The sequence below is a fragment of the Mytilus californianus genome, unplaced genomic scaffold, assembly GCF_021869535.1.
Source record: "Mytilus californianus isolate M0D057914Y unplaced genomic scaffold, xbMytCali1.0.p SCAF_7, whole genome shotgun sequence".
Taxonomy (NCBI): domain Eukaryota; kingdom Metazoa; phylum Mollusca; class Bivalvia; order Mytilida; family Mytilidae; genus Mytilus; species Mytilus californianus.
In genome coordinates, this window is record NW_026262723.1 from 17,254,636 (window position 1) to 17,271,261 (window position 16,626).

The window sequence follows — 16,626 nt, forward strand, 5'->3', positions numbered from 1 at the left end:
GATAAGAATGAAATGGCATGTACCAAGAATAAGAAGAATACGAGTGTATCTTATAAAATACGTGAAGACAGAAAAAAAAGGATTTTTCTAAATATTTGACAGCAGTTTTCAAACTTACGTTTCTTTTGTAGAGTATGTGTTAACAATATTACGTACATGTATGAAAAACATATATTGTTTTTGTTTTTTTTTTTTTTGGGGGGGGGGGGGTTTATTTGTGTGTGGAATAAACACAATTAATACTTTAAAACCCATGCCAAAACAAATGAAAGGCTACATGACGAGTTGCGCGATCAGCTTAAAATTTTACCAATTATTTTTCATTTTTACCCACTGAATATGTAATTATAATCATGATAGGAAAGGAAGGTTCATTGCCATGCCCAAACCTTCAAAACAATTAAAATAAACGATTTCATGTTTTCTCCGGAAGTCATACATGTACGGATGTGTATATATAGTATGAAAATATATTGTTTCAATTATTATTCTTATCTTTATAATTCATTTCGCCTCTTTTCGCAATGGTTTCTTCAGTCGTTTTATATAGGTAATACTGTGTACAATTTTAAACAAATCATAAAACGTCCTCAATAAAATTATAAATTTAAGTATAGTTTTTGGAAGTTAACAATTCCAAAACGGATGCAAATGACTGATTGATTATGATTTTGAAAGAATTTCTCAACAGCTGAAAAAGTCACGATTCTTTTTATTTCTAAAAAGGACAGGTTCAAACTGAAACAATTTTTGTTACATCCTTATACATTTTCATAGTGACCACATGCCTTCGTGTGAATTAACCAAATGTTGCACATGTTTGTTCTTTTGTGAAAATTTCTATTAAATATGAAAAGGGCGGGACACCAGCTTGGACAGGTGTTGCGTGTTGCTATTCGTCTGTCGCGCGCTGGCCACGAGCTTCTTTGTTTGTTAAGTTTATGAAAATTGATATTGATTTCATTTTAGAATGACTCTTAAATTATTTATTTTGTAAAACGAAAGCTTAGTAATAGTTTATGATTCATTGATTGGATAAAAATGAAAAATATTCGTAACGCAAAGAATAATGACTTTACATGGATTTTTCACGATTTGAAAATAAGACCATTATTATTGGTTGTATTTAACAATATTTGATAATACAATCGATGAATCGTCTTTCAGTTTATCTAAATTTCGTCATTTAATCTTAATCACTTTGTCTAGAAATCGTGTCATTTATTTGCGAAATACTGAAATTGATATAGACTTTTATAGAACTTACACGAAGTTCTATTTAAAATTCCACTTCGTATTATTTTCGTTCTATTTTTAACTATTGTAAAATCTTAAACAGTGACTAAATTTCTGCTGATTGTGATATTTCAAATCATAATTTTCCACTGATCGAATTCCACGGTAACCGGTATATAAACTCGTGACTTAAAAATTGATTATCCATGTTACATATATCAGCAGTGGTGAATATTCATATCATATAAATAACTTCCTATCGTCTGTTTACTAATGTTTTGTGTTGACCTGTGACGTCAGCAGTCAATAAAACTGTGCGCATTGATCCGTATTTACACCTGAGGCAATAGATCGTTTTGCGTTGTTGTTGTAAACATTCACTACGCAATGGAGAAGCAGACGGCAGCATGTGAGCTCATTTACCGCGCTGATTTTATCAGAAAGCGAAGAGTAAGAAAGGTAAGAAAATAACTTTTTAATAATATAAATTCTTTTTCCATCAGTTTGTATATTTCGTTTGGGATGACATGAATTTTATCGACTTTTTTTTCTACTTTCACGCTTGTCGACATATTGCGTAACGGGTTACACAATTAGTACTTTTCCTTAAGTTTGCAGGGGGAAACAATATACAGGAAGGACATGATGTTAAAATAGTAAATTTATTTAAATATGCAGATTTAGTGGTTTGCATTATGTGTTATCCCGAAATGTCACTCGTGATAGTAAGCGGGCCGGTTAAAAAAGGGGGAGGGTACTATCGACTCCTTTTGGTAAATTAGTTAAAAAGGAAAGAAACTTACGCTATCCTGTAAGCCCTCTGATTCAATAAATGACTTGTGAGTGAGGGGATGTCAGTAACTCATTGTTTCCAGCATATTGTATTTTGTTGGATTGTATTTCCTTTTTGCGTTATTTTGAAAATTAAAAAATTCGATCATATGAAAAAAAATATTGTGAAGAATTTCAAATGGAGCTGTACCTCACTTCCTGCAAATGCGTCCATTTGCCGCATCAATACATTCAATGATCAAATTACATATCAACTCTGCCCCCCCCCCCCCCCCCTTTTTAACCTCCTCTCTACTTTTATATTTTTTATTTTTTTCTATTCAGTACGATTTGCAACTTCTATTTAATTTGTATTGATTGTTTTCCAGGGTCGAGTTGAGTACTTGGTAAAATGGAAAGGCTATCCAAACAGGTATGTATAAGTTCTCACACAAGGAAGTTTAGTATTATACATGTGTCTAAATCCGGTTATTTTACACATTTGTATGATAAAAATAAACAAATTGATTGATACTTATGATTTATTGATGATCATATGTTTTATATACGATATAATGATGTTGATTGCATTGCGGATTGTTAAATATAAAGTATCAAAGTCGATAAAAGCTATAAATTAGAACATTACCATTCTATATATTAATTGAAATATCATGAGAAGGCGTTTATGTCATGGTAAACGTACGCAGAAAAATGATTAAAGATCATTAGGTGATGAAACATCTCAGTTATACATTGTTATGGAATGGAACATTTATTATGAATAATTTCAACAAGCTGCGAAAATTGATTTAAACAACACTTTTTTGTAGTATATTTTTTTTCAGAAATATCCGTTTTTATGCTCTTCAACTTCGTATTTGATTTGCACTTGCAAACTGTTTTGATTCGAGCGCCACGTATGAGTCTAATGAAGACGAAACACGCCACTGCGTACCAAAATATAAACCTGGTATCTTTGAGGATATTTTAGTATACAAACTTTGATATTAAATAGATTTGATTTGCACTTGCAAACTGTTTTAATTCGAGCGCCAAGTATGAGTCTAATGTAGACGAAACGCGCTTCTGCGTACCAAATTATAAACCTGGTATATTCTTTGATGAGATTTTTAGTACACAAACTTAAATATTAAATGAGATACTTGAACGTTGCAATAAGGTGATATCAATATTTGGGAACGTTTATGCACATTCTCTAGTGCTTATGTCTCAATAGCTCAAAGTTGGTTAAGTACTGACGTAGATTTTTTAATAAAGTTAATTTTAAAATACTTCAACGTCTATGCAATTGACCACAAAAAAGGAAAGTAAAATATCGGGTTTTTTTTACTTTCAGTATTAAAAATAAACAAATTGGATTGCGTTAAATTCCCACTACTTTCGTAATATCGACTAACGAAAGAGTATTTAGGACTAGACTAGATGTCAATCGCGTGTTGCTACAGTATACAGAAACGTATTTCATGTACAAGTATATCAAATAAAATAGTATCGCATATTATTTCTACAGTATATTTGTACTAGTCAACCTGTAAAAACTACTCGATCTTTTCCGCATAATCAAAGTTTTCGATGTCTTAATTAGACATGATTCATCCGTAGTAAAACCTCATTGCCTTTTCTAACGACGTGCACATTGCTTAAAAATAGACAAAACTTTGTTGATTGTTGAACAATATACGAGCATTTCATAGCCAAATATTTAACTTGACGATTGTTTATGTGTTTTTTTTAATAAATCGATTTGTTACAATAAATTGCTGGTATTTAATAACCATCTATTTTTATGTTTCTTGGTATATGTATAAATAAGACAAATAAGTAGCTTATGGTGAAATTAAACTAAACATGTATCCTGTTTACAATAAACCTTCCTTCAGCTTAAAATTTCAAAATTGTTTGTCAATACATCGGACTTTATTAGTTGTTGATTTGTCAACATGTTTCATAGTTTTCGGTTTCACTTAAAGGTCAATTAAATATCCCACTATTGGAATCATTAACGTTTACGTGGGTGAAGGCGAAAGAGTAAATAGATTTCAATCAGAAAGTAGTCCAGTATGCCTCTTTAATCCATAACGTCACCATGTGGCCATGCACTTTACGCCCGTTGTTGCGATTTCTGCATTTCAAGAGTGGTCGTTAGGTTAACCTCGATGAAATTCAAGACCGCGGTTTCTTTTCATACGAAAAAGTGAAAAAAATGTCGTCTTTCGAGTCCGTCGTTAAGACATCTATGGAAATAATATGTCACATTATAACTCCATGTGCTGGTGTATATACGGTTGCTGCCCTTCCGTTCGGTACACCCACTGAATATACTATAAATACTTGCCACAGACGTTAAGCAGACAGCAACCAATCATTCAGATAGTTTGCCTGAGCGATTGATTATTTATAGCCAATCATTTTTAAATAAAGAAAATTTTAAAAGTGAACCAGACGTAGACTAGGCGTTCATTTTTTTTTATTTGTACTTGGGTTGCACTCAAACGAAAACTTTAGAGGTACCAGCAGTTTACCGATGTTCAAATCTCTTACATATATTCAGAACATACAGCTCGAGGTTAATAACAAAACCCAAGGGGAAGGAATACACCCTAATATTACTTTCATGGATGTTCGCTCTTCTCAAAAAGGAGCGAACACGGTTGCGTCGACAGGGTAAGAGGCACCTGCTGTGCTGGTATCACACGCCGTGCGCATCCACGAAGTCAAAATGCAAAAATAGAGATATAGGTCACAAAGGACACATTAGGTTGATATACAGATCAAACGACAGTATGGAATCTAAATTTCAAAGCCCGTGAAAAACATGTTCGCTAAAGTAAGCGGGATCTCATATTATTAGAAAAATTTCAACACACTAATAAAAAGAATCTTGGCGTCATGGTCAAACAGCGCAGTCACAAAAAAATCTTTAAGTCTCGACCGAAATACATGTATACATATATAGATGTATACATATAAACATGAAAAGAGACATCGCATCCCATTCAAAGCTGCCATTGTAGTCGGAAAAGACCAAACGAGCAGACAGTTCTTTTTAAGTACCTGTTCACAAAAAACCACATGTAAATGACTGTCGGATGCACGAGTACTTAAAGGAATTCAATATATAATTTGCTAGTGCACAGGAAAACGAAATAATGATACATATACATATATATATTTTATTTTCTTGGGTAAATAATTTGTACAGTTTTTACACACGGCGAAACTTATTAATAAATTACATTTTATATTGTAAGTTAAATGTAGGCGTCCACATTGTATAATTGTCGCTAGCACATCTTCGTTTATTGATCGATTTTGTACTTATACGTCCTTGTGAAGAAAAAATCGCCTACAAATAAAATAATCTGATTAAGGAATAAAAGTTATGATAGCGTTGTTATATCCCAGAACGTATTTTTAGTAAGCTACTTCGATACCAATACAAAATAGGGGTTCCAAATGTTTCGGACAGATAAACATTAATTGTATTAAGTTCAAGAAGGGTATTTTAGTATCTTTCGCAATTATCTATCCTTAACAAGATATATCTGTTCAATTACAACGAATATCATAGTTAAATATTCTAAATTTTATTCTATTATTATTTTTTTGCGTCGAAACATTCTGGTATTGGTAATGTTCCCAAACCAATGCGTTACAGAAATCTCATGGTTTTTCAGAAATGCTTCAGAAATAAAGACGGAGAAGAAATTAAAAAATGAATCCGGAATTCAGTTTTTTACGAAAACATGTAAATTCTGTATCGAAATATTTCAAGCGCACAATATATACAAATCACTTTCGTTCCACATTATAAACATCAAACACATGTACAATGTACATATGACATATTATTGAGTCAAAGTATTTTAAATCAATCAATATATGAAACTATGTACAAAGATGAAACTATAGTTGCAATGAGTAAACCAAAACAAACATTATATTCTATAGTTTATCTAAGACAATATTTATAAATTCAAGTTGTATCGGAAACTGGGATATTAGTTCGTTGCCATGATAAATAATAAAACGTCGGATATGGTAAAGAGGCGTTTTTCATGTAATGCAATCATTTGGGGTTGAATATCGTTTATTTATATATCTTTATTAACGGAAACTTTTCAACAAATCTAAAACTGTTCTATGCAGCATGACAACGGAATTCTCGCGGAAAATACAACAACTGAAATATCGCGGGAAATAGAGACTCGAGAGAGGGTGGTATAGGCAGCGTGTTTGTGAATTTGTCTCTTGTATCGTTCAAGATTGAAGTATAAGTCTTTTCAATTGTAAGTTCCCCCTTTTCAGACTTGATTGTATGTAACCAGATTCTGGGTTTTTTTAAAAAGAGTTCAAGATTCCAAGAGACAATCAAAAACCATTAGGTCAAAGAGAAATAAAACGTCCAACACCTTTGCAAAGTGCGAGCATAGAGCTAGACCAACTGATTAAATCGCAGAAAAATGGTGGGATATATCACAACAGTACACGAAGCAACAAGGGGACGACCAATTAATTTTTTGAGTTGGGGGCAGGAGGATTTTGAAAACGATAATCCTGGCCTGGTAAGAGCTGAAAATAAATAACCTTGCATAAGACAGGATGAAAATGAATTTTCTGCAACACAAAATGCAGGAAACGGTTGTGTACAAAAGTGAAAATAAATTTTCGCGCGGCAAAGCTAAGAAAAACTCAAAATTATTTTTATACGATTGCGTGTACAAGTTAAATACATGTATTAAAGTAATAATTATGTAATGTGTTGAAGTAGAAAATTCCAGTTTGAACCACAAAATTCTGCACGTAGGTGTTCAATTACATCTCCTGAAGACATTAAACAAAACATATGCATTTTTGAAACATCCTATTTACCACAGAACTATTATATATATATAAATTATCCACCCTGTAAATGACCACAAAATATTTACCTTTCTATAAACGGTTTAAATACCATAATTGATTTATGAACAAATATTCGAGTTATCATATTTAAATACACAATTTACACGTGTACATATATATAGATTTAGACTATGCGTATATATTGACATTTGTACATGCATTATGTTGCCGGAAAATTATGTTTCATAATTTGATTTAATTGAGACATCCCATTAAAAGTTTCTGCGTAAAATTCTAATCACTTCTGTCATGTCTTAATCAAATTTGCTAGGAAAGATTATATAATACATACATGTCAATCTTCCGTTAGTTAATAGAGTTCTGCTAAGCACAAAAAGGTTAGACCAGGTCTAGTACATGCATGTGGACTCGACACAATGTGGTCGAAAGGGATCACGGTAAAAATCTTTTAGTGTGTCAGTAGAATTTCAGACAATTAAGTTATTCGTTAGGTCAGTCTTAAAAACTTCGATTATGATAAAATCCTGAACATTACAACAAATACGATATGTTTGTTTTAATTTGTACATGCGGTATTAGAAAATTTTAAGGTGATCGACTGACAATTGAAATAAATGTTCATTTGTGTTCTTTCCCTCAACCATAAATTTTGTTTGTCTTCAGTATGACTGAAATATTTGCTGCTAGACATTACAATCATTGGATCGAAGTGTTTTTCTTATTTACCAATCACATTACCGAAAGAACATTGCCATATATAAACTTATCTCCGTACAGGGGAATCGCTTTAAATTAAATGCTGTATAATCTTTTTTTCCAGGGACAGCACGTGGGAACCGGAGAAAAATATCCTTGACCGGACGCTGATTCTTGATTATAATCAACGGTAAGTCATGGGAGCGTTTGAATATTGTCTTCATCAACCTACAACCGATTTGTTTGTTGATCGTAAAGAATTCCTCTGACGTGTCTTCTTGTTAATCTTGTTTTATTTATTTTGTTGTATTGACGTAGTTCATAGTAAATGGCCTTCGGAATCACACATAGGGATTCATACATAAATGCTTTAGGATTAGACGAGTTGTGTTTTTTTTTTTCTGAATGAGAGTTAATTGATTACATATTTTTAAAACGAGATCGGACGAGTGCAATAAAGTCAGCGACGAAAATGGATAATTATATCAATTATATTTATTAACAAAACATACAGTATGAGATAAATAAAATTATGCGATAATCTATATTAAGCCTTTATGGAGTGCTCGTACATGTATTTATATAAATATATAATGAACACAAATGTATAGCTATCGGATCATTCAAGCTAGATTATTAACAGTATTTGAAATACTATCACAAGTAACGAAATTCAAAGCGTCAGTCTAAAAGAAATAGACCAACATCATTGTCGATAGAAATTAGTCACAATATTAAAAAAATGTGCCGAATGGACTGTGTCAAATTGACTCAAATTCTCATATTTGATTAATAACAATGTAAAACATTTATCCAAATTATTAAAAGTCTAAAATAAACAATTTACAGAGCATGGGCTCGATAATACGTAGCTTCGTTTCGTGTGTATTTTAGTCTAGACGCCATCTAAATAACTATCGAGTTGACCTCCGAAAACCACCGATGGCCATATAAGGTATATAAACATAAATATAGATATAAATAGATTAAGCTAACTCGTGCAATTGGATTTTTATAGGTCTATTTAATTTCATATTATAGATTAAAAATATATGTTAATCATCTTTTTTACCTGTATAAGAATGATTTTTTGTCGATCGAATCAGTCAATCAAATGATTTACCTTTGTTTCACTTTCAATGTTGACATTCTTTTCCTTTAAATGACTGATCACGCACGATTCATGCGTTATCCATCTCTAGCTAAGGGGTTAAATTGAAGTTCACATGAATACGGATTCAATGAGGTCGAATTATTCACTTGCAAGTGAATAATTAATCTTCAATGTTTCTTAGCTTATTTTGTCAAAATTGAACCATACTTGCTGCTAAAAGCGAATTATTAGTTCACTATTTCACTTTCATTAATGATTGAACAGAAAAAATCCTAAATGTCGCAGCTTACTGACAATTAAAGAACAGAAACCCAAATTGACAAAGATTGAACATTATCTTAATGTCGAGTATACATGCAAATTACAAACAACACTGAAAACTAAACTTTTAGCAGCACGAACTCGCGTATAATACAGTCTCACAACAACACCAAAAAAAAAACAACTGTGCGGATAAGAGATTAATTAGATAGAGGCGAAAGGGAAACAGATCACATCATTCCAAAAAGCAAGTTTCTGCTGTAATCAAAAAGACTATATGTTTGTTTGCTAGCGCTTCTCAAATTCAGAATACAATATTGCAATATTTAAAAGATATCATTTTCAGTATAGATAACGTATTCTACACTAAAACTGAGAAAAAAAGATGGGTCTTTTTTTTAAATGGATTCTTGGCTGGCGGAAAAGATGTCTGCATGTTTTTTTAATGAAATGTAAAGTTTAAAATGAACGTTCAAACAATTGGAAAATTATGTAAGAAATGCCAAGACTTTGAATTTATTTTTACCTGGTGTTTTTAAGATGCAAATTCAGTTATACTTATGTGAGAAAGGTAGAGGTTGTTGTGCAAAAACAGGTTTATCCTAAGGAAATCGTAGAAGGGACACAGAATTAACAGTTAACAAGCATTTTGAGAGTATTGCCATGCAATACATAGTCCCCTACCGGTTAAGAATTCGTTGTACTGGAGCAAAATGCTAACTTGATCTATAACTTTGCATGGTGTAAACTATATAACAAATATCAATTCAATATCTTTAAGCATGACGGAAAAAAGTGTGGAAAACTGATTATTGGAGTGAATTTTCTTAGTCTAAGGACCATAACTCTGCACAAAATCATCAGACCGGAACAAAATTCGAGCTTGATATGTAACTTGTCATGATAAAACTATATAACAATTATTAAATCAGTATCTTCAAGCACGAAGAAAAAACTGATTTTCCGGGCTGACGGATGAACAGACAGACAGACAGGCAGACAGACGGGCAGAGTGCAAAACTAAAGTCCTCTTCGACTTCGTCGGTAGGGGACTAAAAACGAGAGAATCGAACTTTCTTGACAATTGTCGAGCGTCTATTTACTGTTTTGAGTGCAGACAATACGTCAAAATGAGTTTGAGGACGAAGAACAAATATCTGACACAAGCAACAAATTATATCGATTGACAAGGGCATTCATGTAGAGACAGAAGCAACCATTTGCGAAATATTTGTACTCAGGATAGGTTAATAACCATGAGACGAAAATAAAATATTTTAGCTTGTCAATGACCCCTTTTACTTCGATCGTTGATACACTAACATTTTGAAAACAAATTGCAGTGATAGCTTTTAGTTTTACTTTTTGGAATCAACTGCATTATTTTCTGCGATATTTGTTTCTTTTGATCTTTTTTTCCATTAAATGTGTCATCTGTTAATACAAACATTAGTCATTCGTATAATTAATAATTGATATCGAGTCGTGATTTAGACTTGCGTGTTTGACCATATTATACACCGATTTGTTTATCTTTGTCATATACTTTTTTGGGTCATGCATCGGCGAAATTATTAGGAATGGTTAAAATAAACTTGTCAAAATAAGGATTACAATGTCGGAAAAAAATCTACTTCATCATGATGATGCGAATACATGAATATCTTGATAGATTCTCAATGAAAATAACATTTAATTTTGTGCGGCCGAAGCGCTTCTCTATATTTACCTTCATCAGAAACGCTCAAACCTCAAAATTTGAAAACCAGGGATGTATAACTACGGAGAAACATTCGGATCTATATGACAGAAAATAAGGACCTTAAATAATAGAAAAAAAATTATAAGAATATAAATTCGGACTAATTTCGAATGAAACATGCATTAATTATATTTTACTCTTTGGGATATAAAAATTTGAAATTGTATGCATAATAATGCAACACTATATATATATGTAAAAAATATAACACATTTGGGTAACTAAATTTGGTCGTCAACTTTTAATATACACATATTTATGATAAGGAAGTATAATGTACCTTGTAAATGATCATATAGATAAAGAGGTATTTAAAACCTCAGATACCGAGCCCATTGGCCCATTTTCAACCTTTAAATTTCCAAATATATAAAAAGTTAAAATATGAAACCTTGTTGAAACTGAGAATGATTAGTTTTCCTGGTGTTTAAACTTCCCGTTTCCTTATTGACCAGGTTTTATAGTCATCTTGATTGTTGATACTTGTGTGTATTTTTTGCAATTCACTATGATGAAATAAATAGATTATATATTACATCAGTTTGTATATAAATTTTAATGACATACAAATGTATGTGTATTCTAAAAGGAGAACAATTGGGTCACTTATTCCAACCTATTTAAAATTTATTATTTCTTTGTCAGTATTTCTTCAGCTATATGGAAAGTTAAAATCACGAAAGACCTATAAATCCCTTTTGTATTGCGACAATTTCCCGCTCAGAAAACCGTGATACGTATTTATATACATAGTTTACCTAATCATACAAAATGTGATCGCCCCAAAATTTCCACGCCCCTTTAGTCATACACACAACGCCCTCTGCATTTATGTTCAATGTTTAAAATCATTTGTAATATGTAAATTGTAAAAGGTTAAAGAGTATTTTTTTTTGTATTTTAGGCAGAACAGAAGAAAGATTGGAAAACGCAGAAAGAGTGAGGTGAGCAGCTATTATATATGTTATATATTATAAGCGTACCCTCTCGCTTAAATATAAACGATCTTTGAGAGACTGTCGCGCTATGGATATGATATAGTCGCTTTAAGTCACTGTTGCGCTTTATACATTCTAAAGTCGCATTGAGTGGGTGTCTCGCTTTAGACATTCTATAGTCACTTTGAGTGGTTGTCGCGCTATGGATATGCTATAGTCGTTTTAAGTCACTGTCGCGCTTTATACATTCTAAAGTCGCTTTGAGTGGGTGTCTCGCTTTAGACATTGTATAGTCGCTTTGAGTGACTAACGCTTTAGACATTCTATAGTTGCTTTGAGTGACTAACGCTTTAGACATTCTATAGTTGGTTTGAGTGACTAACGCTTAAGACATTATATAGTCACTTTGAGAGAGTGTCGCGCTCTAGACATTCTATAGTCACTTTGAGAGAGTGTCGCGCTCTAGACATTATATAGTCACTTTGAGTGACTGTCGTGCTCCAGACATTCTATAGTCACTTTGAGTGAGTGTTGCGGTTTAGACATTCTATAGTCACTTTGAGTGAGTGTCACGTTTAGACATTTTATAGTCGCTTTGAGTGATTGTCGCGCTTTATACATACTATATTCGCTTTGAACATTCTATAGTCAGAATTATTTCAATAACTTGTATACACGTTGCGAGTCTGAATTGTTTTAATAACTTAGTTGTATACACGTTGCGCGTCAGAATTATTTTGATAACTTGTAAACACGTTGTGAGTCAGAACTATTTTAATAACTTAACTGTATTCACGTTGCGAGTCTGGATTATTTTAATAATTTGTATACACGTTGCGAGTCGGAACTTTTTTAATAACTTAATTGTATACACGTTGTGAGTCTGAATTATTTTGATAACTTGTATACACATTGTGAGTCAGAACTATTTTAATAACTTAACTGTATACACGTTCCGAGTCTGGATTATTTTAATAATTTGTATACACGTTGCGAGTCGGAACTATTTTAATAACTTAATTGTATACACGTTGCGAGTCTGAATTATTTTTGATAACTTGTATACACGTTGCGAGTCAGAACTATTTAAATAACTTAACTGTATACACGTTCCGAGTCTGGATTATTTTAATAATTTGTATACACGTTGCGAGTCGGAACTATTTTAATAACTTAATTGTATACACGTTGCGAGTCTGAATTATTTTGATAACTTGTATACACGTTGCGAGTCAGAACTATTTTAATAACTTAATTGTATACACGTTGCGAGTCTGGATTATTTTAATAACTTGTATATACGTTGCGAGTCAGAACTAGTTTATTAACTTGTATACACGTTGCGAGTCAGAACTATTTTAATAACTTGTATACACGTTGCGAGTCAGAACAAATAATGATTTCTTAACGCGTTCCGAGTAAGAATTATTCGTCATATATACACGTTGCGATAATGTTGTCTGAAACTCAGTCTTGATGTCACTTAAAATACACTTTCATATTAACTCCTCTTTCTTTATATAGATATATGTCACACACACAACGAATAACTATATTGATTATCTCATCTGATATGATTTTTAAGTGTATTGAGGTGAAATAAAAACTAAAGAAACAATCCTTAACTCGTGCAATACAATTAATCAAATTCCATAAAAGGAAAATAATGATGAAGATACCATGCCAGTGAGAACAGCGTGATCAGCTGTTTTGTGAAGGACGATCACTCCTTGTTTTGATGACCGTATGTCATTTGTCGTCTAGATGAGAATAACTTAGAACACATTATCGCAGTTCACATGTTTAACCGCACTTGGAATTGAAATTGAAGCAATTTATGATATGTCGACACTATAAATCAAGAAAAGACTTATAAATACGGAAGACACAGATGATGCAGTCCATCCACACTTGGATTTTTGTTTTGATGAAGAAAAAATTAATCCATTTATACACAAGTATAAAAAGTTTACATGTTTAGGAAAAGACAACGATATTAACTGAAATGTAAAATTAAGGATTATGTTGAGGCAGCGGTCATTTATTTTCTATTTTATATGGGGGTAAAAAGGAGGGTGATTTTGAAAACAAAATTGTTTGATTCTTGACTCATTTTATACGACCGCAAAAATTAAAAATTTTTTGGTCGTATATTGGTATGACGTTGGCGTCGTCGTCGTCGTCGTCGCCGTCGTCGTCCGAAGACACATTGGTTTTCGCACTCTAACTTTAGTTTAAGTGAATGGATCTCCATGAAATTTTACCATAAGGTTCAATACCACAAAAGGAAGGTTGGGATTGATTTTGGGGGTTATGGTACCAACAGTTAAGGAATTAGGGACATTTTGTAACTTCCAGACATAACTTGTGTGTTAGTGTATGGATCTCTCTGACATTGTACCACAAGGTTCCATATCACAAAGGGAATGCTGGGATTGATTTTGGGGGTAATTGCCGCAAAATTTTAGGAATTAGGGTCCAAAAAAGGGGCAAAAAACAAGCATTTTTCTAGTTTCATGATAATAACTTGTGTGTAAGTATATGGATTTTTCTGAAATTGAACTACAAGGTTCCATATCACAAAGGGAAAGCTGGAATTGAGTTTGGGGGTAATTGCCCAAAACGTTTAGGAATAAGGGGCCAAAAATAGCATTTTTCTAGTTTCCAGACAATAACTTGTGTTCAAGTGTATGGATCTCTCTGAAATTGTACTGCAAGGTACCATACCACAAAGGGAATGCTGGGATTGATTTTGGGGGTAATTGCCTCAAAATTTTAGGAATTAGGGGCCAAAAAGGGGCAAAAAACAAGCATTTTTCTAGTTTCAGGACAATAACTTGTGTGTAAGTGTATGGATCTTTATGAAATAGTACTACAAGGTTCCATATCACAAGAGGAAAGCTGGGTTTGAGTTTGGGGGTAATTGCCCTTAATGTTTAGGAATTTGGGGCCAAAAAGGGGCAAAAAAAAAGTTTTTTTCTAGTTTCCAGACAATAACTTGTGTTCAAGTGTATGGATCTCTCTGAAATTGTACTGCAAGGTACCATACCACAAAGGGAAGGCTGGGATTGAGTTTGGGGTGATGAATCATAAGGGTGTTCAAAAAATTTAGTGGAGGGATTTTTTTTTTCTTTAAAATTTTCCATTTTAAATTGGTTATTTCTGATTTATATATAAAAGCAGGTTTGAATAGGTAAATTAAAAATTTTTAAGTTCTTAGACCACATTCATTCTGTGTCAGAAACCTATGCTGTGTCAAATATTTAATCACAATCCAAATTCAGTGCTGTATCAAGCTTGAATGTTGTGTCCATACTTGCCCCAACTGTTCAGGGTTCGACCTCTGCAGTCGTATCAAGCTGCGCCCCAGCGGAACATTTTATTATTATAAGAAATTGTTTCAGAAATGAATTGAAAGATAAAATAAAAATTGATTAAATTTTTTTGTGCATGTGTGTTATTGAAAACAATAGTTATTTGTGATTAAGCTGTAAGAAACATGTGTTCTAAACAAAAAACATATTTCCCATCCACAATAGTTTAATGGGCGCGTGCGGTGCCTTAATATGCCTTAATATCACTGATTACTACAACTGCATGTATTCCTTCAAGGTTGATATTTTCATTTATACATATTCTTTTTCAACACAGGTAGAAAATTTCAAGCCATCTGGATCACCTATCTACCCAGCATTTACAGATGACAAAAATAACAATCGTACCACAAAAGGTTCACACCAAAAACGACATTTCTTATTTGATAAAAGCAATGAAAACGAAGAGAACGATGAAAACATCAAAAATGAACTTCAAGAAGATATTTCTCCGGAGGAAAGCGATGCAGAAAAAATGGATAATGATCCGGAATATAAATTCTTTAATCATTTAAATCTGAGAAAGAACAAAGACTGTGATAGCGTACTGTACAATTCCGACGATTGTTTTGATGAAAAGTCTAAGCGTGATCAAATGTGTTTTGATTGGCTATCAAATCCGATTCGACCGCACGAGGATCAGAAATTAGACGCACGTGAGACTGACATTGCAACGGAATTGAGTCAGAAAGTTTCGTCTGATGCTGATCCTAATGAAAGTGATCAGGAAACGGTTGAGTGGGTTGAAAGTGATTTAGAAATGGACATTGACAATGAAGATCAAAATAAAAAAGAAGATGATTTGAAAGGATTCCCAGACGTTGTTGCTACAGATGTTACATGTAACAGTGTCACTGTAACGTTCTTTGAAAGTCCGTCAAAAATGGGATTTTTCGAATCTGACGAGTGATGAAAATGTGATGAAAATAGTCTTTGGGGAGGAAAACGTGTGAATGTGATAAATATGTCATTTCATAAAATTTATTTTACATTATCAGACCTTATCGACAATCTCTGTATAAATAATGGCGGATTGCCGTCCATTGAACGAACTTTACAACACATTAAAGTGCGTTGAATAGTGCTTACTTGTCTAACTGTTGTTTTAACAGGAAATTCTAAATAGTATGTCAATCCTTCCAAACAGGATTTGAATAAAGATTAAATATTTTATCTCGAGTACAGTTTTATTTTAAGGATATGACTATGTATTCTTATCGTGAATGTTATAATTGTTCTTTAAATCCTAATTTAAAACTTTTGATTTACAAACTTTGTGACCATAAATGTAAACTACTACATTTTGTCGAATTACTAAATAATATGAAATTTCCCGCGTAAATTTCCACTTAAGTCACATTTTGTTGTTACTGTATTGTCGTAAAATAGACTGCTAAAATGATCCAGTGAAGAACATTGATAATTTTGTAAAATTACATAAAACGTCAGTAGAATGTGCAAAAATAAAGGTAAGATATTTTATTAGTATAAAATCCAAACAATAGGATTGGTACTAAATATAAACAAAAAACAATACAAATATGTAACAGTGACAAAAAAAAAACCTTAAGTATTTTCCTTTTT

The 16,626-nt window shown here is 32.4% G+C and overlaps 1 protein-coding gene across 1 annotated transcript; it reads left to right on the top strand.

Moving 5' to 3' along the window:
- The first annotated feature begins 1,440 nt into the window (after window positions 1–1,440).
- On the top strand, window positions 1,441–16,215 carry LOC127709304 (chromo domain-containing protein cec-1-like). The gene is made up of 5 exons (XM_052214771.1): window positions 1,441–1,695; window positions 2,397–2,440; window positions 7,718–7,783; window positions 11,635–11,674; window positions 15,320–16,215. The coding sequence occupies exons 1-5, from the start codon at window positions 1,624–1,626 to the stop codon at window positions 15,950–15,952; spliced, it is 855 nt and encodes a 284-aa protein (XP_052070731.1). The 5' UTR covers window positions 1,441–1,623; the 3' UTR covers window positions 15,953–16,215.
- Window positions 16,216–16,626: the final 411 nt, after the last annotated feature.